Source organism: Aethalodelphis obliquidens, unplaced genomic scaffold (assembly GCF_003676395.1).
Source record: "Aethalodelphis obliquidens isolate GAN/ISIS:26980383/991018 unplaced genomic scaffold, ASM367639v1 scaffold2, whole genome shotgun sequence".
Classification (NCBI taxonomy): Eukaryota; Metazoa; Chordata; class Mammalia; order Artiodactyla; family Delphinidae; genus Aethalodelphis; species Aethalodelphis obliquidens.
In genome coordinates, this window is record NW_020837946.1 from 88,263,076 (window position 1) to 88,290,405 (window position 27,330).

At 37.3% G+C, this 27,330-nt stretch overlaps 1 protein-coding gene across 1 annotated transcript in view; it reads left to right on the plus strand.

Moving 5' to 3' along the window:
- The window catches only part of LRP1B (LDL receptor related protein 1B), a 1,467,083-nt gene that overhangs the window by 745,533 nt on the left and 694,220 nt on the right, over positions 1-27,330 (plus strand). Inside the window, exons 19-20 of the mRNA XM_027078335.1 lie at positions 3,627-3,707; positions 4,858-5,019. Coding sequence (XP_026934136.1) covers positions 3,627-3,707; positions 4,858-5,019 — 243 coding nt within the window. The remainder of the gene's footprint in view (positions 1-3,626; positions 3,708-4,857; positions 5,020-27,330) is intronic.

Consider the following 27,330-nt stretch of genomic DNA (forward strand, 5'->3'; position numbering starts at 1 on the left):
TGCCTCCTTATCACTTCTATCTTTGAATCATATTTAGACTCTCATCACATGTTTTGGCTTCAAAAAGTTACACTTATTCTAAAATTCATATCTCAAGAAATGGCTTTGGTAATCATAAAATTTAGTAAAGATTTGTTCAGTTTTAGAATCATTTCCATTGTTGATATTATGCCAGTACCTCAGATGGATATACTCAAAGGTAAATTCACACAAAGAAATTGCTTTTTAAGAAGTAAAGAAGCAGGTAGTCAAGGATGCCATGTCAACCTGATCTGGTATGAAGCCACTACTTTCCCTACATGTTATTTATGAAATAATAGCAATTTATATTGTCATTGCATAAGTTACCAATATTAAAAATGTCTGTATATGGGCTTCCCTGGTGGCACAGTGGTTGAGAGTCCGCCTGCTGGTTCGGGGGACACGGGTTTGTGCCCCGGTCCGGGAGGATCCCGCATGCCGCAGAGCGGCTGGGCCCGTGGGCCATGGCCTCTGGGCCTGCGCGTCCGGAGCCTGTGCTCCGCAATGGGAGAGGCCACAACAGTGAGAGGCCTGCGTACCGCAAAAAAAAAAAAAAGAAAAACAATGGCTATATCACTTGCAGTCTGTTCACTGAATATCACTGCTGATCATCCTGGCTGACTCTCTTTTCCCAGCTCAGCTACATGATAGGGAGAGTTCTTACAGGCTCCAAAGGTAACTCATTGTTTCACCATTTTAAGAACAAGGGTGAATATTTTAGCCTCCGATTTGAATTTGAAATATTATTTTGGGGATAATATACAAAATAGGTCTTTGACAGGATCATGCAAAATGAATTTGCTTGCATTTTGCTATTAATTCTAGTTACTAGTGATTTGCCAAAAATATGTATTGATGTAGACTTTTAATTTTAAAATGCCATGGTTTTTAAGGGAAAATGCAAAAATTCTATAGGACTTATAGCAATGTCATTTAAAATTCTTATTTCCTGAAAATACCTTCACTAGTGTACTTCATTGGTTGAAGTACTAAGAAAATACTCAATAACATAGTTTTCAAGTGGAACCACTACCTGGAGTTACTTTGTAAAGTCCTCTTAAAAAAGAAATGATCCAGAAGAGGACTTGAGGGAAAACCTGGGAAGCATGACTGCCAAATAGGCCCAAGTCCCATGAGGACGGCAAGGCCATATGGGGTCCGATGGTAATTACCATTCAAATCTTCTTATAAATGGTGCAGTGCAGGGAACCACTTGCCCAGGGAAGACGGCATGATGTGTGAGGTCAGCCTTATCCAACAGTCCAGAGGGCCTGATGATGGAGAGAAGGTGTAGGGAGCAAACTGCCCATGCATGTGTGAGCCCCATGATTTAGCCTTTAAGGCTGTATGGAATGAGTACCTGGGTCAGGACTGTGTTTAAAAACTTAAAAGAAAAACAAAGGAAAAGGCCTAAAGAAGTGTGACAAAAATGATTGAGTAAATCTTGGTATGATCTGCCCTATAAAAATAAATCAAAAGTTGATAGTATTATAGAATTTAAAGAGAAGATCAAGATTCAAAATGATTGAAATTTCCAACATTATGAAATAGTGACTGGTACAGACAAAAACTTGTGAACCAAATGCTAAAGAAGTGAAAGTGTTTAGGGCCTCATTTCTGCTAGACACAAGGAAGTTCTCCTTTACACAGTGAAACATTTTATGAGAAATATTTAACCTTTAAGCTGAAAATACATATGGGTAGAGTAGATAACAGGTAATTCATGGATGGTAAATGAAAGTAAGGTAGGAAATCGGTACGAGGTTGTTATAGATGGAGTGATAGATGAAGAGCTTGATGAACTGAATTCTAAAGACCTATTTTCCATTAAGGAAATACATATAACTTTAGGCAAGTCTAACTTTCATGCTCTCAGTTTCTTTAGGGCTGAAATAATTGGATATAATCAATGGTTTTCTTTCTTTTTTTTGAGCAAAGAAATATATTGTTATTATTCATATATTTTTCTTCAAATAAAATAGTACTCAAAACTCCAAAATTAAAACTATAGGTAGATAAATAATTGTGTAGATAGGTAAGATGTGAACAGGTTTGGCTGAAGGAGTTTGGGCAGCCCGAGTCCAGCTGCTCTGCCCCCTTGGTAGCTCTGAGACAAGCTACAAAATACAACTTGAAAATATTGCTGGTCCCCCTGCCATCAAATATAGGCTATGATTCTACGTAACTTGTCTTAGAGAGAAAAGCAAGTGTTGCCACAAAATGACTTTGGCTCCACCTATAAGAGGAACAATAATAAAGAATATGGGCCACAGTTCTGTCTCCATGTGTCCTTTTCTTCTGCCTTTATGCCAGTGAAATGATGGGGGATTTTCATTCTTCTTTTTCTATTTTTTTTAATGTCTATTAAATAGGTTGTGTGTGTGAGGGTTTATGATTCCATGAATATTGTCTTGGGAGATAAAAGTTCTGATATTGAGCACACCATGTAAACTCTACATGAATTACTTTCACCATATGAAAAACTTTCTCCTGGGAAATATTAGTAAGCTGCTCTGAATTCCTTGGATGAACTGTTTGCAGTTATATTTTCTCTTATTATTACTACCTTTTTTCTTTCTTTTTTTCTTGCAGTCAGTCTTGATTATCTGATCTTATTATGACAAAATTGTCTGCTGAATTTACCAGTCCTTTGAATTGGCTAGTAATCCTTTAGAATTGTTTTCTGTGCTAATTCTATGTTTTGCTTTTTAATTTTTGTTGTCATAGTTATCTAAGGGTTAGGAAGGGAGGTCTTTTGATTTAATTTAGTAAAATTTTACTTTGAAGTCCAATTCTTTGCTGTTGTTTATTTTCAGGGGAATTTTTGTGGGTTTTTTTTTAACATCTTTATTGGAGTATAATTGCTTTACAATGGTGTGTTACTTTCTGCTTTATAACAAAGTGAATCAGTTATACATATACATATGTTCCCACATCTCTTCCCTCTTGCGTCTCCCTCCCTCCCACCCTACCTATCCCACCCCTCTAGGTGGTCACAATGCACGGAGCTGATCTCCCTGTGCTATGCAGCTGCTGGTTTTTTTTAACTTAGAATTCACACTTTCAAAATCTATAACTGTTTGATACCAACTAAACTAAATTTAATGAGTTTTTTCTTTGTGTTTGTTTTCTTACTTTCAACTTATTATGTTGACATCACTCAGGCAAACTTGGATCCAACCTTCCTACTTCGGCTCTCTATGTTCAGAAAAGGCCTTTCCCTTTTAAAGCACACACTTTACTTTGAAGCCCACGAATATAGAGCTTCATCCAGCTGTTCTTCACTGGGAGGAGGTTGAGTCCCTTGGTGCAGGGAATTGACATCTATTTTTCTTGCAGTAGAATGAATCTAAACAGTCCTTCATCAAGTGATTCTCCTTGGCTTTCAGTCACTGAAATGTACTCATATAAATAAGATATTAAAAGTATGTGTATCCTAAGTCCTCAAGAAGTTACTGCCACTATATTTGTTTACCTAACATTTCCTCTGTGCCTTTTGTGGAAGAGAAGGGTAGAGTTCTGATCATATTAGCAAATGAGAAGCAAATTAAGTGAAACACAGTCGATAACACCTTTCCTATTGGATGTTTTTCTATCTTTCACAGAATTCCCAACTTGTGAGCCACTAACTCAGTTTGCATGCAAGAGTGGAAGATGCATTAGCAGTAAATGGCACTGCGACTCTGGCAAGTACCAAATGTCCACTAGACTGCACTGATTTGATTGGGGGCCTGGCTGGCTGTGCAGCTTTGCCTCTTTCTGAGGTAGTTTGTGAGAGGAGGTTGCAGAGTCAAGCAAAATGGCCAAGACAAGTGGTGAGAGGGCAGCTGGCACGTCAATGGGGATTAGCATTAAGGGAAATGGAACTCAATATCCGTCCCTTGGGGCTGTGATGGAGACTTGTTTTCAGATATTATGCTGGACATAGCCTAAGTCAACAAACATGAAGTTAAAGCAACAACTGAGGAAACAACCTGGACAATTCAGACTCCCCAAAGCATTTATGTAAAACGCTCTATAACCTCAGGATGGCGTAGTTTATAAATTATATTGGAATTATCCATGGTCTCAACTTTGTCACCTTGTTTTTTTTTTTATGTACAAATGGTATTTTTTCTTCACTCAATTGTATCATTATGTTAAATTATGCCAAATACAGGTAAATGAATTATACATAAATCGATAACTTCTCAGCCATTGATTTCAATTTAATCTGTTTTCACTTCACATTCCTCTCACCTCCCTCCTGCAACAGTTGTTAATAAAGAGTATAAGTCATTGCTAATGATAGCGTACAATAATTTCCTGATATAAATACACACTTAAGAGCCAGTGGAGGAAGGGTACACAGTGAGCCCTCTTGTGGGAGAATGGAGAAAAAGGATCTGAATTAAAAATACAGTTATAAACTCTGGGGTACAAAGGTTCTAGGTCTAAATAGTAATTTTCCAGCAATAATTGTATCACAAGCTGTATCATTTCATAAAATTCCTACAGTCACCATTGTCTTCCCACTTCATAATTATTTCATGTTGCATAGATTTATTTAGTCAGTGGTTAGTCATTTCTGAGTAAAATGGAAGTTAAGCTTCAAAATCCAAAGTCAAGGATTTTTCCCCCTTAGTTTAGCAGTTGGTATTCAATCAGAAATAAACAATATAAAAATGAAAATAATTCTCCCACTACTCATGGGAAATGTTGATCATTGATTTATCATTCCTTTTTTTAATAACAAAAGAAAGCTCTCAATACCAAAAAGAAATGTTAAGTATTTCATAAGGAAAAGTTTCTCCATGGACCAGTTCTCACCACCTGGCTGTTGTTGCTTCTTTCCAGATGATGACTGTGGGGACGGGAGTGATGAGGTTGGCTGTGTTCAGTCCTGCTTTGATAATCAGTTCAGATGTTCCAGTGGCAGATGTATCCCAGGCCATTGGGCCTGTGATGGTGACAATGACTGTGGAGACTTCAGTGATGAAATCAATTGTACCAGAGAAGGTTAGTAATTTTGTGAATCTGCAGAATCTCATTTTAAAGTGATATATAATATTTGAAGTATTTTAGAGTGAATATCATAGAAAAATAAATTATTCATCAGATAAAAAAAATGTATGTGGAACTATATAAAATAATTTGCTGATCTCTTTACTTTTACTTTTTCTTTTCTCAGGTTTCTCAACCTTAATTCCTCCTTATACTTTGATACTTTCTTCTTTGGTCTTCGCTTCCTATTTCATTAGATGCTTTACTTTCATTTGATCCTTTACTTACTACTCTTTTAATCCCCTACAACTTCTAAATTTCCAAACCCCCAAACCCATCCCCAAAGGAAAAAAAAAAAAGAATAAGAAAGGCATAATTTTCCTTCTATTTTTACACTAGATTTGTTTCCTGAAGGCTGGAAATCATCCCCTGTTAAATGGTGATGTATTCCAACTGATTGACCTTCTGGAATGCAAACTAAAAGAGGAAGGAGATCATGACCATGGTTCCCAGCATATCTATGGGCAGCCTGACCCTGTTGTTTGCATGGGTAGCTCTGCAAAATTTGATCAGCCACAGGACGTGTTAATAAATTAGAAATCATGTTGGAAATATCACAGAAAAAGCATTAGCCTGTCAAAAATTGGTAACAACAATAACATTAACTAGAACTTTCTTTCTGCCTAAGAAATTGAAATAATTTATTATCCATTCTTTCATTTATTCCAAAAATACTTATTGAGAACTTTTCATGTGCCAGGCACTGTGCTTGGACCAAAGGATAGATTAAAGAATTAAAAAACATATTCCCTGTTTAGTTTTAAAAATCTAGCATGCAAACAGACAAACAACAAAGTGAATTCTTTTATGTGGTGACGGGGCAGAGCATACCACATACTATGTGATCATAAGAAAGAAATCATTTTCCAGGTGTTTTCCAAGGAGATATATTTGTCTTCTGCAAATATTTGACAACCTATAAAACAGAATATTTCTAAAGTATTTTCTCTGACATGAATTCCTTGTGTCTTTCTTCTGTTTCTCTTTCTTTCTTCATTTCTCTCTCTCTCTCTCTCTCTCTCTCTCTCTCTGTCTGTCTGTCTGTCTGTCTGTCTTCATTTCTCTTCATTTCTCTCAATTGTAAATACTGGAAACAGTGGCAATTACAGAGATTACCTACATAATACTAGGTTCTTAAAGGAATAAATCTAGCTTTTTGGTGAACTCCCTGAGTGATTTATTAAAAGAGATATTGTCTGATTTTGATTTTACCTGTGTGACCTGGGTTATAAGACTCGAGGCATGATCCAAATATGGCTAGTCACCTATGAGCCATGAAGTGATAAAACACATGGTCCTCATGGTGGTCATGGCATGAGTCATGTCTTTCCTGACAGTGGACATAACAGAAGCTATAGTAAAAACAGAAAATGACTAAGAAAATCTTTGGAACAGTATCTTATAAAATTCAACATGAACATATTTTAATTTAATTTTGCTTCAAAATCGAGAGGAATGATAAATCCCTCTCTCTCTCTCTTTCTCTCTCTCTTTCCCCCTCTCCCTTTTTCTCTATCTCATTCTTGTGTCCTTTCCTCTCTCAAATTAGTTGTCCACTAGTATATATGAACTAGAACTTTTTGCCTATTACTAATCTGGAGATATTTTTCCTCTTTTTCTTTGTATATTTGAAACATTCATTTGGGGTGTGGTTGAAATTTCATTACTAACTTAGACTGAATATATACTATTGGTACATTTTCCCCCATCTCACAGATGTCTTTTTATGTTCCTCATGAGGTGTACATCTGTGACGTGCTGACACTGACCCATAATATGCTGTGAAAGATAAATTGCTCCGGTGTTAATTTGCTTTCATCTCAGAAGTGAGATCCCATCCCTCTGTTCTATGTGCATGTATCTCTAAGTTAAACTGATCATCGCACATTAAGAAGTTTTGGGGAGATTGCTTTAGCCTTATGAGTATCCAAAGTGAGTGACCCATCCCCTTAGAGACTCTCTAGAGAGTTATTTGGGTTTGGATTATAGAATCAGTGGCTAAGGTTAATGACCTTTATCTTGAGGGCATCTCAATTTCACTAATATATTACTGTAAAGGATATACTGTCAGTGTGAATGCCATGTGTTTCTTGTATGATTACGATAATATGCTAAGGAAATGATCCAGGTAACCCACATGATTCTTGGACATGTTTCAAGGAAAGAATGAGAAGAACTCCCTGAACTAATTTATATTTAACTGATTATAAGTTGTACTAGGACTCCCTGATCAAATATTTTACTTGGTGAAAACAAGATGCAGGAATTGAGGACAGGTATCATTCTGGGATGATTTCGGTGTGTAAGACAATCTGTAGTATTTCAAAGGGCATTGAAATATTTTTATCCATCATTATTTCATGTATGCTGATATGGAAGTTGTAAAATAACCATGACACATAGAATTGTTAACACTGATCAGGAAGGCCATTTTGCACTTGTAGGATTTGTGAGGATATTGCCAAGGTAAAGTAGAAATTTGATTCAATTGGTCATATAATTCAGTCCGAGAACCTGCTGCAGAAGAAAGAGCAGGGGATTCCGTCTTGAGTTTCAGGACTGGCTGTCAAAACTGATCAAATCCACCATATAATTGCTCAGCACTTTGCTTTACACTGCCTGGGTAAGCAGAGCATATGGTGCAGTTTCTCTCAACTCAAAAGGGCAGAAAATACTCTTGAATTGACTTTCAATAGTAAAGGAGAAGGAGATACCAAGAATAACATTCCATATATAATCTCTATTTCAGAAAATTCCTGAGCTTAAGTTCAACTCATATTCTTTCTGATACCACTTTCACGAAAAGAATTTCTATGGTGATCATGTTTTCATCAGCAATATGATTAATATATGGGAAAACTGTTAATGACTAGTCCCCTCCTAGATTAATGTACACTCATCTCTCTCTTCCTTCGTATTGTGCTGCTCTTTCTCTCACTTCCAAACTCCTTTACTAGGCAAAGAAGACACAATATCTTTACAAGTCACTATGCAAGTGTGCACATGCGTGTGCACGTGCGTGCACACACACACAGAGTCTATGAGCTAAAGTGGAATAGAAAGACCATCGTGGCACATGGTTCCTTCCTTTGTTTCAATGCCTGTTTATCATTAATTTAGCGCTTTTTAGTTCTGAATCCTTTGGTTGGTACATATATTTATAGTTACCCTTTTGTAGCTACTGGGTAAATAGTTTTTCCAAGTGGAAAAACAGTGAGGCTGGACTGTCAAAGAATTTGGTATGAGGGAACTTCCTCTAGAGCCTCAGTCCTGGCCATTTATTAAATATTGAAAGGTTTTGTAAAAAGATGGTTTTACCTGTAAGAACATCAAGAATAAAGTTAAAATGAGACTTCAGTCTTTTCTTACAAGTCTTTACCTCCCTGGCTGTAATATTTTTAAAAAGAGAACATGAGAGAGAGATGCTGGACATATGTCACATCTGTAAAACACCAAATATATAGAATTAATCTTATCCCATTGTTGATAGTTCATTTGAGTTATGTAAACTTTCATTCTCATACTCTTTTTGGGAATTGTCTCAAGCATATTTCACACAAGGAATAAGGCATTTCTATAATAAACATATGAAAATTGTGCAGTATCTTTAGACAGCTATTCTTCCAGGTCAATTTCCATTTAGAAATTGTAAAAAATTATAACAAATAATTTCAATGTGGACTTGATGGAGAAGAGAACAGGTTTTCTCTAGAATAGATTTTGCCTAAATTTTATAATTTCTTCTAAATGCAACAATATCCCTCAGATATTTGGATTTTTCTTTGAGAAAGCCCCTGACACTATTTTATGATTACTGTTCTCTAATGTCTTCTGTTTGGCTAAAAAGGGAGTATTTACTACCTGCTGCATTAAATGAATGATCTGGGTGATGCTGGAATGTGTGATCTCTTATTTACATCACAAATACAAATTAAATGCAAATTTGAGATTTAGTATGTATTGACCTTCAATTTTGATTTATTATAAATAATCTTTAACAAGTTCCCATATCCATTAGGCAGTCAAATGTATACCATTATTAATGTACGTGCTCATACATGCTTATGTTCTTTTGCTTTAACTGCTTTTGTTTCTGCTTTGGAAACTTCCATTTCTTTTGAGCTTCATCTGCATTCATTCATGCAAGCATTTATTCATGTGCCTCTCTACATCCTTGTTCCCAGTTTAAGAAGGGAACTGGAGTAATTTTATTTTATCTTTGTAGTTTCATAGTCAAGTACAATATTTGATATATAATGAGTATTCAATAAATAATTATTGAGTGAAAGAGTCTATTTCTTGACCACAAAAGTTGTTTATATTTTAGAATCAACACTTATTTGTTTTGTCTTATACATCTAGTAAATTCTGTTTCCTCATCCTGGAGTTTATTTCCATGATGACATACAAGGCTAGGTGTACGGATCTAATCATTTACATTTCCTCAATACAGCATAGCCACTTTCATTTATCCAATAATATTGGTAATTTCAGCCTAGGATTCAATAAAATACAATAGATAGGAAATCTTCTTTATCTTTTATTATTGTTTACTTCTTTTTTTATGTCCTCTCTGTCAAATAGATAGAAAGTTTCAGAAAGATAAGAAAAGTTTACATCTTTTTTTTTTTTTTACCTCTTTATTGGAGTATAATTGCTTTACAATCGTGTGTTAGTTCCTGCTTTATAACAAAGTGAATCAGTTATACGTATACATATGTTCTCATATCTCTTCCCTCTTGCGTCTCCCTCCCTCCCACCCTCCCTATCCCACCCCTCTAGGTGGTCATAAAGCACCTGAGCTGATCTCCCTGTGCTATGCGGCTGCTTCCCACTAGCTATCTATTTTACGTTTGATAGTGTATATATGTCCATGCCACTCTCTCGCTTTGTCACAGCTTACCCTTCCGCCTCCCCATATCCTCAAGTAAATTCTCTAGTAGATCTATGTCTTTATTCCTGTCATACCCCTAGGTTCTTCATGACATTTTTTTTCTTAAATTATATATATATATGTGTGTTAGCATATGGTATTTGTCTTTCTCATTCTGACTTACTTCACTCTATATGACAGACTCTAGGTCCATCCACCTCATTACAAATAGCTCAATTTCGTTTCTTTTATGGCTGAGTAATATTCCATTGTATATATGTGCCACATCTTCTTTATCCATTCATCTGATATGGACACTTAGGTTGTTTGCATCTCTGGGCTATTGTAAATAGAGCTGCAGTGAACATTTTGGTACATGACTCCTTTTGAATTATGGTTTTCTCAGGGTATATGCCCAGTAGTGGGATTGCTGGGTCATATGGTAGTTCTATTTGTAGTTTTTTAAGGAACCCCCATATTGTTCTCCATAGTGGCCGTACCAATTCACATTCCTACCAGCAATGCAAGAGTGTACCCTTTTCTACACACCCTCTCCAGCATTTATTGTTTCTAGATTTTTTGATGATGGCCATTCTGACTGGTGTGAGATGATATCTCATTGTAGTTTTGATTTGTGTTTCTCTAATGATTAATGATGTTGAGCATTCTTTCATGTGTTTGTTGGTAGTCTGTATATCTTCTTTGGAGAAATGTCTATTTAGGTCTTCTGCCCATTTTTGGATTCCGTTGTTTGTTTTTTTGTTATTGAGCTGCATGAGCTGCTTGTAAATTTTGGAGATTAATCCTCTGTCAGTTGCTTCATTTGCAAATATTTTCTCCCATTCTGAGGCTTATCTTTTGGTCTTGTTTGGTCTCCTTTGCTGTGCAAAAGCTTTTAAGTTTCATTAGGTCCCATTTGTTTATTTTTGTTTTTATTTCCATTTCACTAGGAGGTGGGTCAAAAAGGATCTTGCTGTGATTTATGTCATAGAGTGTTCTGCCTATGCTTTCCTCTAAGAGTTTGATAGTTTCTGGCCTTACATTTAGGTCTTTAATCCATTTTGACCTTACTTTTGTGTATGGTGTTAGGGAATGATCTAATATCATACTTTTACATGTACCTGTCCAGTTTTCCCAGCACCACTTATTGAAGAGGCTGTCCTTTCTCCACTGTACACTCCTGCCTCCTTTATCAAAGATAAGGTGACCATATGTGCGTGGGTTTATCTCTGGGCTTTCTATCCTGTTCCATTGATCTATATTTCTGTTTTTGTCCAGTACCATACTGTCTTGATTACTGTAGCTTTGTAGTATAGTCTGAAGTCAGGGAGCCTGATTCCTCCAGCTCCGTTTTTGGTTCTCAAGATTGCTTTGGCTATTCGGGGTCTTTTGTGTTTCCATACAAATTGTGAAAATTTTTGTTCTAGTTCTGTGAAAAATGCCAGTGGTAGTTTGATAGGGATTGCATTGAATCTGTAGATTGCTTTTGGTAGTAGAGTCATTTTCACAATGTTGATTCTTCCAATCCAGGAACATGGTATATCTCTCCATCTATTTGTGTCATCTTTAATTTCTTTCATCAGTGTCTTATAATTTTCTGCATACAGGTCTTTAGTCTCCTTAGGTAGGTTTATTCCTAGATATTTTATTCTTTTTGTTGCAATGGTAAATGGGAGTGTTTTCTTGATTTCACTGTCAGATTTTTCATCGTTAGTGCATAGGAATGCCAGAGATTTCTGTGCATTAATTTTGTATCCTGCTACTTTACGAAATTCATTGATGAGCTCTAGTAGTTTTCTGGTAGCATCTTTAGGATTCTCTATGTACAGTATCATGTCATCTGCAAACAGTGACAGCTTTACTTCTTCTTTTCCGATTTGGATTCCTTTTATTTCCTTTTCTTCTCTGATTGCTGTGGCTAAAACTTCCAAAACTATGTTGAAAAAGAGTGGTGAGAGTGGGCAACCTTGTCTTGTTCCTGATCTTAGTGGAAATGCTTTCAGTTTTTCACCATTGAGGACGATGTTGGCTGTGGGTTTGTCATATATGGCCTTTATTATGTTGAGGAAATTTCCCTCTATGCCTACTTTCTGGAGGGTTTTTGTCATAAATGGGTGTTGAATTTTGTTGAAAGCTTTCTCTGCATCTACTGAGATGACCATATGGTTTTTCTCCTTCAGTTTGTTAACATGGTGTATCACATTGATTGATTTGCGTATATTGAAGGATTCTTGCATTCCTGGAATAAACTCTACTTGATCACGGTGTATGATCCTTTTAATGTGATGTTGGATTCTGTTTGTGAGTATATTGTTAAGGATTTTTGCATCTATGTTCATCAGTGATATTGGCCTGTAGGTTTCTTTCTTTGTGACATCGTTGTCTTGTTTTGGTGTCAGGGTGATGGTGGCCTCATAGAATGAGTTTGGGAGTGCTCCTCTCTCTGCTATATTTTGGAAGAGTTTGAGAAGGATAGGTATTAGCTTTTCTCTAAATGTTTGGTAGAATTCGCCTGGGAAGCCATCTGGTCCTGGGCTTTTGTTTGTTGGAAGATTTTTAATCACAGTTTCAATTTCAGTGCTTGTGATTGGTCTGTTCATATTTTCTATTTCTTCCTGATTCAGTCTTGGCAGGTTGTGTATTTCTAAGATTTTGTCCATTTCTTCCAGGTTGTCCATTTTATTGGCATACAGTTGCTTGTAGTAATCTCTCATGATCTTTTGTATTTCTACAGTGTCAGTTGTTACTTCTCCTTTTTCATTTCTAATTCTATTGATTTGAGTCTTCTCCCTTTTTTTCTTGATGAGTCTGGCTAGTGGTTTATCAATTTTGTTTATTTTCTCAAAGAACCAGCTTTTAGTTTTATTGATCTTTGCTCTCGTTTCCTTCATTTCTTTTTCATTTATTTCTGATCTGATCTTTATGATTTTTTTCCTTCTGCTAACTTTGGAGGTTTTTTGTTCTTCTTTCTCTAATTGCTTTAGGTGCAAGGTTAGGTTGTTTATTCGAGATGTTTCCTGTTTCTTAAGGTAGGATTGTATTGCTATAAACTTTCCTCTTAGCACTGCTTTTGCTGCATCCTATAGGTTTTGGGTTATCGTGTCTCCATTGTCATTTGTTTCTAGATATTTTTTGATTTCCTCTTTGATTTCTTCAGTGATCACTTCGTTATTAAGTAGTGTATTGTTTAGCCTCCATGTGTTTGTATTTTTTACAGATCTTTTCTTGTAATTGATACCTAGTCTCATAGCGTTGTGGTCGGAAAAGATACTTGATACAATTTCAATTTTCTTAAATTTACCAAGGCTTGATTTGTGACCCAAGATATGATCTATCCTGGAGAATGTTCCATGAGCACTTGAGAAAAATGTGTATTCTGTTGTTTTTGGATGGAATGTCCTATAAATATCAATTAAGTCCATCTTGTTTAATGTATCATTTAAAGCTTGTGTTTCCTTATTTTTATTTTGGATTATCTGTCCATTGGTGAAAGTGGGGTGTTAAAGTCCCCTACTATGAATGTGTTACTGTCGATTTCCCGTTTTATGGCTGTTAGTATTTGCCTTATGTATTGAGGTGCTCCTATGTTGGGTGCATAAATATTTACAGTTGTTATATCTTCTTCCTGGATCGATCCCTTGATCATTATGTAGTGTTCTTCTTTAGTCTTTATTTTCTTCTTCTAATAGTCTTTATTTTAAATTCTATTTTGTCTGATATGAGAATTGCTACTCCAGCTTTCTTTTGCTTTCCATTTGCATGGAATATCTTTTTCCATCCCCTCACTTTCAGTCTGTATGTGTCTCTAGGTCTGAAGTGGGTCTCTTGTAGACAGCATATATGTTGGTCTTGTTTTTGTATCCATTCAGCCAATCTGTGTCTTTTGGTGGGAGCATTTAATCCATTTACATTTAAGGTAATTATCAATATGTATGTACCTGTTCCCATTTTCTTAATTGTTTTGTTATTATAGGTCTTTTCCTTCTCTTGTGTTTCTTGCCTAGAGAAGATCCTTTAGCATTTGTTGTAAAGCTGGTTTGGTGGTGCTGAACTCTCTCAGCTTTTGCTTTTCTTTAAAGGTTTTAATTTCTCCATCAAATCTGAATTAGATCCTTGCTGGGTAGAGTAATCTTGGTTGTAGGTTTTTCTTCTTCATCACTTTAAATATGTCCTGCCAGTCCCTTCTGGCTTGCAGTTTCTGCTGAAAGATCAGCTGTTAACCTTATGGGGATTCCCTTTTGTGTTATTTGTTGTTTTTCCCTTGCTGCTTTTAATATGTTTTCTTTGTATTTAATTTTTGGCAGTTTGATTAATATGTGTCTTGGTGTGTTTCTCCCTGGATGTATCCTGTATGGGACTCTCTGTGCTTCCTGGACTTGATTAACTATTTCCTTTCCCTTATTCGGGATGTTTTCAACTATAATCTCTTCAAATATTTTCTCAGTCCCTTTCTTTTTCTCTTCTTCTTCTGGAACCCCTATAATTCGAATGTTGGTGCATTTAATGTTGTCCCAGAGGTCTCTGAGACTGTCCTCAGTTCTTTTCAGTCTTTTTTCTTTATTCTGTTCTGCAGTAGTTATTTCCACTTTTTTATCTTCCAGGTCACTTTTCCGTTCTTCTGCCTCAGTTATTCTGCTATTGATCCCTTCTAGAGTATTTTTAATTTCATTTATTGTGCTGTTCATCGTTGCTTGTTTCATCCTTAGTTCTTCTAGGTCCTTGTTAAATGTTTCTTGCATTTTGTCTATTCTATTTCCAAGATTTTGGATCATCTTTACTATCAATATTCTGAATTCTTTTTCAGGTAAACTGCCTATTTCCTCTTCATTTGTTAGGTCTGGTGGGTTTTTGTCTTGCTCCTTCATCTGCTGTGTGTTTTTCTGTCTTCTCATGTTGCTTATCTTACTGTGTTTGGTGTCTCCTTTTTGCAGGCTGCAGGTTCATAGTTCCCGTTGTTTTTGGTGTCTGTCCCCAGTGGCTAAGGTTGGTTCAGTGGGTTGTGTAGGCTTCCTGGTGGAGGGGACTAGTGCCTGTGTTCTGGTGGATGAGGCTGGATCTTGTCTTTCTGGTAGGCAGGTCCACGTCTGTTGAGGTCCACCCACGTTTTGGGGTGTCTGTGGACTTATTATGATTTTAGGCAGCCTCTCTGCTAATGGATGGGGTTGTGTTCCTGTTTTGATAGTTGTTTGGCATAGGGTGTCCACCACTGTATCTTGCTGGTCGTTGAGTGAAGCTGGGTATTGGTGTTGAGATGGAGATCTCTGGGAGATTTTCGCCGTTTGATATTATGTGGAGCTGGGAGGTCCCTTGTGGACCAGTGTCCTGACGTTGGCTCTCCCACCTCAGAGGCACAGCACTGACTCCTGGCTGCAGCACCAAGAGCCTTTCATCCACATGGCTCAGAATAAAAGGGAGAAAAAGTAGAAAGAAAGAGGATAAAAGAAAAGAAAATAAAGTAAGGTAAAATAAAATAAAGTTATTAAAATAAAAAAAATAATTATTAAGGAAAAAACTTCTTTTAAGTAAAATAAAAAAGCAAAAAAAAAAAAAAACCAAAAAAACGGACGGATAGAGCCCTAGGACAGATGGTGAAAGCAAAGTTATACAGACAAAATCTCACACAGAAGCATACACATACACACTCACAAAAAGAGGAAAAGGAGAAAAAACAATAAATCTTGCTCTCAAAGTCCACCTCCTCAATTTGGGATGATTCGTTGTCTATTCATGTATTCCACAGATGCAGGGTACATCAAGTTGATTGTGGAGGTTTAATCCGCTGCTCCTGAGGCTGCTGGGAGAGATTTCCCTTTTCTTTGTTCGCACAGCTCCCGGGGTTCAGCTTTGGATTTGGCCCCGCCTCTGCGTGTAGGTCGCGGGAGGGCGTCTGTTAGCTCAGACAGGAGGGGGTTAAAGGAGCAGCTGATTCGTTGGCTCTGGCTCACTCAGGCCTGGGGGAGGTAGGGGCACGGATGCGGGGCAAGCTTGCGGCTGCAGAGGCCTGCGTGACATTGCATCAGCGTGAGGCATGCTGTGCGTTCTCCCAGGGAGGTTGTCCCTGGATCACGGGACCCTGGCAGTGGTGGGCTGCACACGCTCCCCGGAAGGGAGGTGTGGAGAGTGACCTGTGCTTGCTCACAGGCTTCTTGGTGGCGGCAGCAGCAGCCTTAGCGTCTCATGCCCGTCTCTGGGGTCCGTGCTTTTAGCCGCGGCTTGTGCCTGTGTCTGGAGCTCCTTTAAGCGGCGCTCTTATTCCCCTCTCCTCACGCACCAGGAAACAGAGAGGGAAGAAAAAGTCTCTTGCCTCTTCGGCAGGTCCATACTTTTCCCAGGACTCCCTCCCGGCTCTGAGACTGAAGCCTCAGCTCCCAGCCCCGCCCGCCCCGGCAGGTGAGCAGTCAAGCCTCTTGGGCTGGTGAGTGCCAGTTGGCACCGATCCTCTGTGCGGGAATCTCTCTGCTTTGCCCTCTGCACCCCTGTTGCTGCGCTCTCCTCCGTGGCCCCGAAGCTCCCCCCTCCACCACCCACAGTCTCCACCCGCGAAGGGGCTTCTAGTGTGTGGAAACCTTTCCTCCTTCACAGCTCCCTCACACTGGTACAGGTCCCATCCCTATCCTTTTGTCTCTGTTTATTCTTTTTTCTTTTGCCCTACCCAGGTACGTGGTGACTTTCTTGCCTTTTCGGAGGTCTGAGGTCTTCTGCCAGCGTTCAGTAGGTGTTCTGTAGGAGGTGTTCCACATGTAGATGTATTTCTGGTGTATCTGTGGGGAGGAAGGTGATCTCCACATCTTACTCTTCTGCCATCTTCCCCTCTCTCTATCTACATCTTTTTTGTATCTATAAAACAGTAAGTACCGGAGAGGAGATTCCATCCATGATACTATAGGGAGGAAAAAGGAGTTAACCTGTGTTGGCATCCCACAAATTGCCAGGAACTTTACATTTGTTATTCCATTTAACGCTCAGAATAAGGATTACCAGAGAGGTTAAGATACTTGCCTAGGATTACACAGCTGGCATTTCAGAGGTTGTCTAATCTTTATTCCTATGTCCAGCTGTCTGCTTCTGCAGCTGTCGAGTATAATCTCTTTTATTTTTTTCTGTCTCTATGAATTAACATTTGTATGATCTCCAAATAATTACTATGTTGTTCTCAATTGAATACTCATTTCTCTTTAAAATGAAAGAGAAAGACCTTTCTACTTATTATGGGTCATTGTAATGAAATTTGCCAAAGGGCACTAGAAGGGACGTAGGACATTACATTAAATCATCACAAGAAGTCCATCTGTCTCTTTTTTTGTTTTTATTCTCCTCCCCCAACCCCAGCCCCACACACAATTCTCCTTGATAAAGTGGATTCTGGAACTTTGTCATTGGAATAGCTGTGGACATTCCCACACAATTTCTCCACCCAAAGAACATGTTTCTCTGCCATAAAAGTTTTACCTCATAGACTCAAAAAATTTAGGAAGCTGGAAGAAAACGGAAAGATCATTTAGTTCAGTTGTGTCATTGTGCAGATGAGGGAAAGGGCTAAGCTAGATAAAATTATCCTTATGTGTATGTAACAATAACTAAAATGTAATGCTGCTTCCTGGAAGGAGCTGATAATGTTCTGTGTTAGAGATGTTGAGACTGGGCCCTTTGATCCATAAAAATATTTTTAGGAGAGATTTTGAATTCAAATGATTATGCCAGGTTCTTAGTGGAAAATCCAAAAAGGTCTGGCAGTTCCGCTAACCAGAAAGCAACAAAATCCTACCTGGGAGATTGAATCCAGTCAGAGTGCTGCAGGTATCTAACCTGATATTTAGCTGAAGACTTAGGTTACACATTTCAGCATAGAGAGAATGGAAATGGAAACCAATATCTTTTGACTTCCCACCTACGTCATATCCTATCTCAGCTGAACCATCATGTTTTTAGCACCCCAGTTAAATCCTAAACACATAGGAAATAAGATATCAGTAAACCCTATACACAATAAGACTCAGTCACTTGTTTTGTTTTTCTTTCATGAAAATATTCTGAAGATACTTTCAATTCACTTTTACTAGAACACACAAATTGCTATTATTTCTTAGGCAATGAACTTTATTGAGAATTAAGTACAGGTATTGGTTTTCAATTTGGGGAAATTATCAAATAATGTTTTAGACTCAGCAAATTCACATAATCTTCCATCCTAATGTTTTTTAACTACTCTCTTTTAATGAAAATATGGATTTTTCCTGATAAAATACAATTAAAAGAAAATTTGAATTTCATCCAGTTTTAGAGAGGTATAACATCTGTTTTCAAGGAGATACAAATTGTCTGGCTTAACTTTATTCTCTCACAGGTCGATTTATTTTGTTTAGGGACTGTTAACACTAAGCTATGAAAACAATGTTAATTATTAATGGATTTTATCCATAGAAAATATTTTTGTTTTCTAGGACAAAATAGCTCTTTAAAGGTCATTTCAGCCTTAATACTGCAAACATCTTTTACATCAAGAGCAAAGAAAATTCAAGGATTTGAATCAATTAATAACAAAGGCTGTTTTGAGAATCTATAATGTTCCTAGCAATGTGATTATCAATAAAATTAAAAGGAATCAGATAAATATAATTTTTAAATGAAATCTTTGAGAATGAGTCATAAAAATAGGAAGAAGAAAGTCAATTATCTTCATCTTTACACTTTAGAAAATTAGTAATGGGTCTACACTTAGTCCTAGATGAATTTAGCTTTTGTATTAAGACAATAATTATGCACCTAGACACTAAACAAGGTAACATCTCTTGTTTTCTGAAAGATATAATTAATAAAGTCAATAGGTAACAAAAGACCTAATTTTAATGAAGAATTTCCTACTCTTTTAACAGAACTGAACAATAAGGGCAAGAGTGAACTCATTTCCAGTCTTTAAATTCTGCTTCCTTGTTCTTAAATTGTGGTTAATGATCAGTGAAATGGTAGAACTTGAGGCATTCAGCTGAAAAAAACAAAAAACACAAGTATACAAACAAACAGAAAAGAGACAAAGGGCATGTATAACGTACAAAATAATTAGTTCACCTCTCAATAATTGAGTAGTGCCCATGCATTTGTGAGAGTAAAGAAATAAACAGTAGGATAAACTTTGCTTTTTCCCATAAAAATAGTTGATAATTAGCTTCTTTCAGAGTCTGTTTGAACTGTCAGCCTTTGTTCCCTTATTTATGTGAAGCATCAATTAGGTTTGCAGTTAAGGGTTATATTCTTGCAATGAAATGACCAGATTCATTCACTTTTTGTTAGGGAATTTATTTCAGTCCTGGGTTGGTATTTGTGTACACACAGGATTCCTAAGAAAAATTAGGTGTCATTGTCTGCATCCCAAACTTTTCCACAAATGACTTTGTTATGTAAAATCATCTACTTAAACTACCATGACCTTCCTGGTATGGAATACTCACTGATAATCAGGATCTTTCAGCACAGCATGCTGTTACGTTGATATGTATACACTTGATGGGGTGTTCTATAAATTGTAAGCAGAATTCAGAACATTTTAGAGCACCGGTCAGCAGATCCTTTCTGTAAATGGTCAGATAGTAAATATTTTATATTTTGCCTGTTTCAACTACCCAACTCCACTATTTTAGCACCAAAGAAGCCATATACTATATGTTTACAAACAATTATGACTGTGTTCCAATAAAACTTTACTTAAAATTTAGGTAGTGGACCCGAGTTGGTCTGCAGGTCATAGCTTGCTGACTCTTCCATTAAAATACAAGTAGAGACACATTCTAAAGGGGTTATAATTCTGAATAACCTTTTATGCCCATGTTTCAGGAAATATCAAACTTATCATGAGACAAGGCAAAAAATAATAGGGAGAAGAAAAGGGCAAAATAAAGAAGAGATAATAATTTTAAAATGTTACTCTCTGGTTCTGCCTCAAACATATAGCTCATGTGTATATGCTTATACATATTCTTTCTACATAATAATGTTCTATATTATTTTAAAAAATCAAGTTAAATAATGTCATATTTTTTCCAGTAAATATTTGAGGTCTACTGTGAGCTAGGCATTTTTAAGCCAAGAAGTAAATTCCAAATATAAAATATCCATGCTATAATCTGTTTTACTTAATATTTAATATCTAATATGTCTGTTAAGGTGAATGGTTAATTTGAACAGTGAATGGAAGAATAGGTTTCTCAATTATATAGCCAATTTAACAGATTGAAACACTCTATTTACTTCTATTTTGATAATGTAGAATTTCATCATTCCTGTGATACATTAAATTTTAAATAATATATTCGTGGTGGAGTTCCAGATACCAAAACTTAAAATTGTAATGAGCTAAAAACAATGCTTTATTTGTTCTATGTAGATTTCACTTTAATACTTGAACATACTAGGGGATATTTAAAACCCTAAATTGTTTCAGTATATTTTTCAATATTTTTATGTTGCTATATGTCTGTGTTTTTAACACTAGAAACATTTTAGTGTTATAATAATTGAATTTGTGCCTAGATATCCACACATGTTTTTTTCTATCATGAAAATTCAACATTGACAACAGAATTTTATTTTTTATTTTATTTTTAAATTTTTTTTTTTTTTTTTTTTTTGCGGTACACGGGCCTCTCACTGCTGTGGTCTCTCCCGTTGCGGAGCACAGGCTCCGGACGCGCAGGCCCAGAGGCCACGGCTCACAGGCCCAGCCACTCCGCGGCACGTGGGATCTCCCCGGACCGGGGCACAAACCCGTGTCCCCTACATTGGCAGGCGGACTCTCAACCACTGCACCACCAGGGAAGCCCTTAAAAATTTTTTATACAGCAGTTTCTTATTACTTATCTATTTTATACACATCAGTGTATACATGTCAATCCCAATCTCCCAATTCATCCCACCACCACCACCACCACCACCACTACTCCACTTTCCCCCCTTGGTGTCCATATGTTTGTTCTCTACATCTGTGTCTCTGTTTCTGCCTTGCAAACCAGTTCACCTATAAAAAACCTACCATTTTTCTAGATTCCACATATATGTGTTAATATATAATCTTTGTTTTTCTCTTTCTGACCTACTTCACTCTGTATGACAGTCTCTAGGTCCATCCATGTCTCTACAGATGACCCAATTTCATTCCTTTTTATGGCTGAGTAATACTCCATTGTATAAATGTACCACTTCTTCTTTATCCATTCATCTGTCGATGGGCATTTAGGTTGCTTCCATGACCTGGCTATTGTAAATAGTGCGGCAATGAACATTGGGGTACATGTGTCTTTTTGAATTATGTTTTTCTCTGGGTATATGCCAAGTAGTGAGATTGCTGGGCCACATCGTAATTCTATTTTTAGTTTTTGAAGAAACCTCCATACTGTTCACCATAGTGGCTGTATCAATTTATGTTCCCATCAGCTGTGCAAGAGGGTTCTCTTCTCTCCAGTATTTGTTGTTTGTAGATTTTCTGATGATGCCCATTCTAACTGGTGTGAGGTGATACCTCATTGTAGTTTTGATTTGCATTTCTCCAATAATTAGTGATGTTGAGCATCCTTTCATGTGTTGGTTGGCAATCTGTATATCTTCTTTGGAGAAATGTCTGTTTAGGTCTTCTGCCCATTTTTGAATTGGGTTGTTTGGTTTTTTGATATTGAGCTGCATGAGCAGCTTGTAAATTTTGGAGATTAATCCTTTGTCAGTTGTTTCATTTGCAAATATTTTCTCCCATTCTGAGGGTTGTCTTTTGGTCTTGTTTATGGTTTCCTTTGCTGTGCAAAAGCTTTGAAGTTTCATTAGGTCCCATTTGTTTATTTTTGTTTTAATTTCCATTACTCTAGGAGGTGAGGCAAAAAAAGATCTTGCTGTGATTTATGTCAAAGAGTGTTTTTCCTGTCTTTTCCTCTAAGAGTTTTATAGTGTCCGGTCTTACATTTAGGTCTTGAATCCATTTTGAGTTTATTTTTGTGTATGGTGTTAAGCAGTGTTCTAATTTCATTCTTTTACATGTAACTGTCCAGTTTTCCCAGCACCACTTATTGAAGGGACTGTCTTTTCTCCATTTTATATCCTTGCCACCTTTGTCATAGATTAGTTGACCACAGGTGTGTGGGTTTATTTCTGGGCTTTATATCCTGTTCCACTGATTCATATTTCTGTTTTTGTGCCAGTACCATACTGTCTTGATTACTGTACCTTTGTAGTATAGTCTGAAGTCAGGGAGCCTGATTCCTCCAGCTCTGTTTTTTTCCCCTCAAGATTGCTTTGGCTATTTGGGGTCTTTTGTGTCTCCATACAAATGTTAAGATGTTTTGGTCCTAGTTCTGTAAAAAATGCCATTGGTAATTTAATAAGGATTGCACTGAATCTGTAGATTTCTTTGGGTAGTTCAGTCATTTTCACAATATTGGTTCTTCCAATCCACGAACATGGTATCTCTCTCCATCTGTTAGTGTCATCTCTGATTTCTTTCATCAGTGTCCTATAGTTTTCTGAGTACAGGTCTTTTACCTCCTTAGGTAGGTTTATTCCTAGGTATTATATTCTTTTTGTTGCAATGGTGAATGGGATTGTTTCCTTAATTTCTCTTTCTGATCTTTCGTTGTTAGCGCATAGGAATGCAAGAGATTTCTGTGCATCAATTTTGTATCCTGAAACTTTACCAAATTCATTGATTAGCTCTAGTAGTTTTCTGGTGGCATCTTTAGGATTCTCTATGTATAGTGTGATGATATCTGTAAACAGTGACAGTTTTACTTCTTCTTTTCCAATTTGTATTCCTTTTATTTCTTTTTCTTCTCTGATTGCCATGGCTAGGACTTCCAAAACTATGTTGAATAATAGTGGCAAGAGTGGACATCCTAATCTTGTTCCTGATCTTAGAGGAAATGCTTTCAGTTTTTCACCATTGAGAATGGTGTTTGCTGTGGGTTTGTCGTATATAGGCTTTATTACGTTGAGGGTAGGTTCTTTCTATGCCCACTTTCTGGAGAGTTTTTATCATAAATGGGTGTTGAATTTTGTCAAAAAATTTTTCTGCATCTATTGAAATGATTATATGGTTTTTGTTCTTCAGTTTGTTAATATGGTGTATCCCATTGGTTGATTTGCATACATTGAAGAATCTTTGCATCCCTGGGATAAATCCCACTTGATCATGGTATATGATCCTTTTAATGTGTTGTTGGTTTCTGTTTGCTAGTATTTTGTTGAGGATTTTTGCATCTATGTTCATCAGTGATATTGGTATGTAGTTTTCTTTTTTGGTAGTATCTCTGTCTAGTTTTCATAGCAGGGTGATGGTGGCCTTGTAGAATGAGTTTGGGAGTGTTCCTTCCTCTGAAATTTTTTGGAAGAGTTTGAGGAGGATGTGTTAGCTCTTCTCTAAATGTTTGATAGAATTCACCTGTGAAGCCATCTGGTCCTGGACTTTTGTTTGTTGGAAGATTTTTAATCACAGTTTCAATTTTGTTACTTGTGATTGGTCTGTTCATATTTCCTGTTTCTTCTTGGTTCAGTCTTGGAAGGATATACCTTTCTAAGAATTTGTCCATCTCTTCCAAGTTGTCCATTTTATTGGCATAGGGTTGCTTGTAATAGCCTCTTAGGATGCTTTGTATTTCTGCAGTGTCTGTTGTAACTTCTTTTTCATTTCTACTTCTATTGATTTGAATCCTCTTCCTCTTTTTCTTGTTGAGTCTCGCTATAGGTTTATCAATTTTGTTTATCTTAAAGAACCAGCTTTAGTTTTATTGATCTTTGCTATTGTTTTCTTTCTTTCTGTTTCATTTATTTTTACTCTGATATTTATGATTTCTTTCCTTCTACTAACTTTGGGTTTTGTTTGTTCTTCTTTCTCTAGTTCCTTCAGGTGTAAGGTTAGATTGTTTATTTGAAATTTTTCTTGTTTCTTGAGGTAGGATTGTATTGCTATAAACTTCCCTCTTAAAACTGCTTTTGCTGCATCGCATAGGTTTTGGATCATCATGTTTTCATTGTCATATGTCTCTAGGTATTTTTTCATTTCCTCTGTGATTTCTTCAGTGATCTCTTGGTTATTTAGTAACATGTAGTTTATCCTCCTTGTGTTTGTGTTTTTTATGGTTTTTTTCCCCTGTAATTGATTTCTAATCTCATAGCAGTGTGGTCAGGAAAGATACTTGATATGATTTTAATTTTCTTAAATTTACCCAAACATGATTTGTGACCCAAGATGTGATCTATCCTGGAGAATGTTCCATGTGCACTTGAGAAGAAACTGTAATCTGCTGTTTTCAGATGGAATTTCCTGTAAATATCAATTAAATCTCTCTGGTCTATTGTGTCATTTAAAGCTTGTGTTTCCTTATTAATTTTCTGTCTGGATGATCTGTCCATTGGTGTAAGTGAGGTGTTAATGTCCCTCACTATTATCGTGTTACTGTCGATTTCATCTTCTATAGCTGTTAGCATTTGCCTTATGTATTGAGGTGCTCCTGTGTTGGGAGCATATATATTTATAATTGTTATATCTTCTTCTTGGATTGATCCCTTGATCATTATGTAGTGTCCTTCCTTGTCTCTTGTAACATTCTTGATTTTAAAGTCTATTTTATCTGATACGAGTATTGCTACACGAGCTTTCTTTTGATTTCCATTTGCATGGAATATCTTTTTCCATTCCCTTGCTTTCAGTCTGTATGTGTCCCTGGGTCTGAAGTGGGTCTCTTGTAGACAGCATATATATAGTCTTGTTTTTGTATCCATTCAGAGAGCGTGTCTTTTGGTTGGAGCATTTAATCCATTCACATTTAAGGTAATTATTGATGTGTATTTTCCTATTACCATTTTATTAATTGTTTTGGGTTTGTTTTTGTAGGTCCTTTTCTTCTCTTGTGTTTCCCATTTAGAGAAGTACCTTTAGCATTTGTTGTAGAGCTGGTTTGGTGGTGCTGAATTCTCTTAGCTTTTGCTTGTCTATAAAGCTTTTGGTTTCTCCATCGATTCTGAATGAGATCCTTGCCGGGTGGAGTAATCTTGGTTGTAGGTTCTTCCCTTTCATTAGTTTAAATATATCATGCCACTCCTTTCTGGCTTCTAGAGTTTCTGCTGAGAAATCAGCTGTTAACCTTATGGGAGTTCCCTTGTATATTATTTGTCATTTTTCCCTTGTTGCTTTCAGTAATTTTTCTTTGTCTGTAATTTTGGTCAGTTTGATTACTGTGTGTCTCGGCGTGTTTCTCCTTGGGTTTATACTGCCTGGGACTCTCTGTGCTTGCTGGACTTGGCTGTTTCCTTTCCCATGTTAGGGAAGTTTTTGACTGTAATCTCTTCAAATATTTTCTCAGGTCTTTCTCTCTCTCTTCTCCTTCTGGGACCCCTATGATGTGAATGTTGTTGCGTTTAATGTTGCCCCAGAGGTCTCTTAGACTGTCTTCATTTCTTTTCATTCTTTTTTCTTTATTCTGTTCCATGGCAGTGAATTCCACTGTTCTGTCTTCCAGGTCACTTATCCGTTCTTCTGCCTCAGTTATTCTGCTATTGATTACTTTTAGTGTAGTTTTCATTTCCCTTATTGTATTGTTCATCTCTGTTTATTTGTTCTTTAATTCTTCCAGGTGATTGTTCTTTAATTCTTCTAGGTCTTTGTTAAACATGTCTTGCATCTTCTCAATCTTTGCCTCCATTCTTTTTCCGAGGTCCTGGATCATCTTCACTATCATTATTCTGAATTCTTTTTCTGGAAAGTTGCCTATCTCCACTTCATTTAGTTTTTTTTCTGGGGTTTTATCTTGTTCCTTCATCTGGTACATAGTCCTCTGCCTTTTCATTTTGTCTATCTTTCTGTGAATGTGGTTTTCATTCCACAGGCTGCAGATTTGTAGTTCTTCTTGCTTCTACTGTCTGCCCTCTGGTGGATAAGACTATCTAAGAGGCTTGTGCAAGCTTCCTGATGGGAGGGACTGGTGGTGGTTAGAGCTGGGTGTTGCTCTGGTGGGCAGAGCTCAGTAAAACTTTAATCTGCTTGTCTGCTGATGGTGGGGCTGGGTTCCCTCCCTGCTGGTTGTTTGGCCTGAGGTGATACAGCACTGGAGCCTACCTGGCTCTTTGGTGTGGCTAATGAGGGACTCTGGGAGTGCTCACGCCAAGGAGTACTTCCCAGAACTTCTGCTGCCGGTTCCTTGTCCCCACGGTGAGCCACAGCCATCCCCAGCCTCTACAGGAGACCCTCTAACACTTGCAGGTAGGTCTGATTCAGCCTCCCATGGGGTCACTGCTCCTTCCCCTGGGTTCTGATGCACACACTACTTTGTGCGTGCCCTCCATGAGTGGAGTCTCCTCTTCCCTAGTCCTGTCGAAATCCCCCAGTCAAATCCCACCAGCCTTCAAAGTCTGATTCTCTAGGAATTCCTCCTGCAGTTGCCAGTCCCCCAGGTTGGGAAACCTGACGTGAGGCTCAGAAACTTCACTCCAGTGGGTGGACCTCTGTGGTGTAAGTGTTCTCCAGTTTGTGAGTCACGCACCCAACAGCCGTGGGATTGGATTTTATTGTGATTGTGTCCCTCCTGCCATCTCATTGTGCTTCTCCCTGTCCTTGGATGTGGGGCATCTTTTTGGTGAGTTCCAGTGTCATCCTGTCGATGATTGTTCAGCAGTTAGTTGTGATTCTGGTGCTTTCGCAAGGGAGAGTACCCACACATTTTTTTCCATTTCCCTCTATTCAACTTTTCTAATTGACCTAGGCAGTAAATCTCAGAGATTTGAAATATGGTCTCTTTATTTATTATTAAATTTTTCATTATATCCAAGTATTAATAAATGGTTTTGATAGTCCCATTCAACTTCTTATCAGGATAATCTCCATCAAGGACTACATATGGGTGTAAAAAGAGTTTGTTGGAATAAAAAGTAAAACACAAAAACCATGCCCTGGCAGTGTGTTGGGATGGGAAGGTGGGAAGGGTGGTGATATTAATAACCATCTATAAACTAGATGACATGTAGCCTGTCATCAGGGTCCAATGGGATGAGGAAAAGTTGATTTAAAAGAGAGGTCCCAGGTTTGACTTCATTATTAGTTCACGTCAGAGATTGTAGAGCCATCAGGCACACAGTTGTCCCTGGGGAATTCATCCCACATTACCTGGAGAAGAGCAGGACAGGTATCCCCACCAGCCCCAACATCAGTTCTAGCCAGGTAGCTCAAGAGCTGGTAGGTAGGTTTAAACGAGCATCCCTCCTAAGGATTTCTAGAAGTCAAGGACAGCCAAACCACTTTAGGGAGTTGTTAAGGGTTCCCTCAGACAGAAACAGGCCAAGCATAGGTCCACACCCTGTTGGTAAATGAAATGAAACGACTGATAGGCTGTCAATCTGATTCTCAGTAGTTTCAGGACAGGTGAAGAATA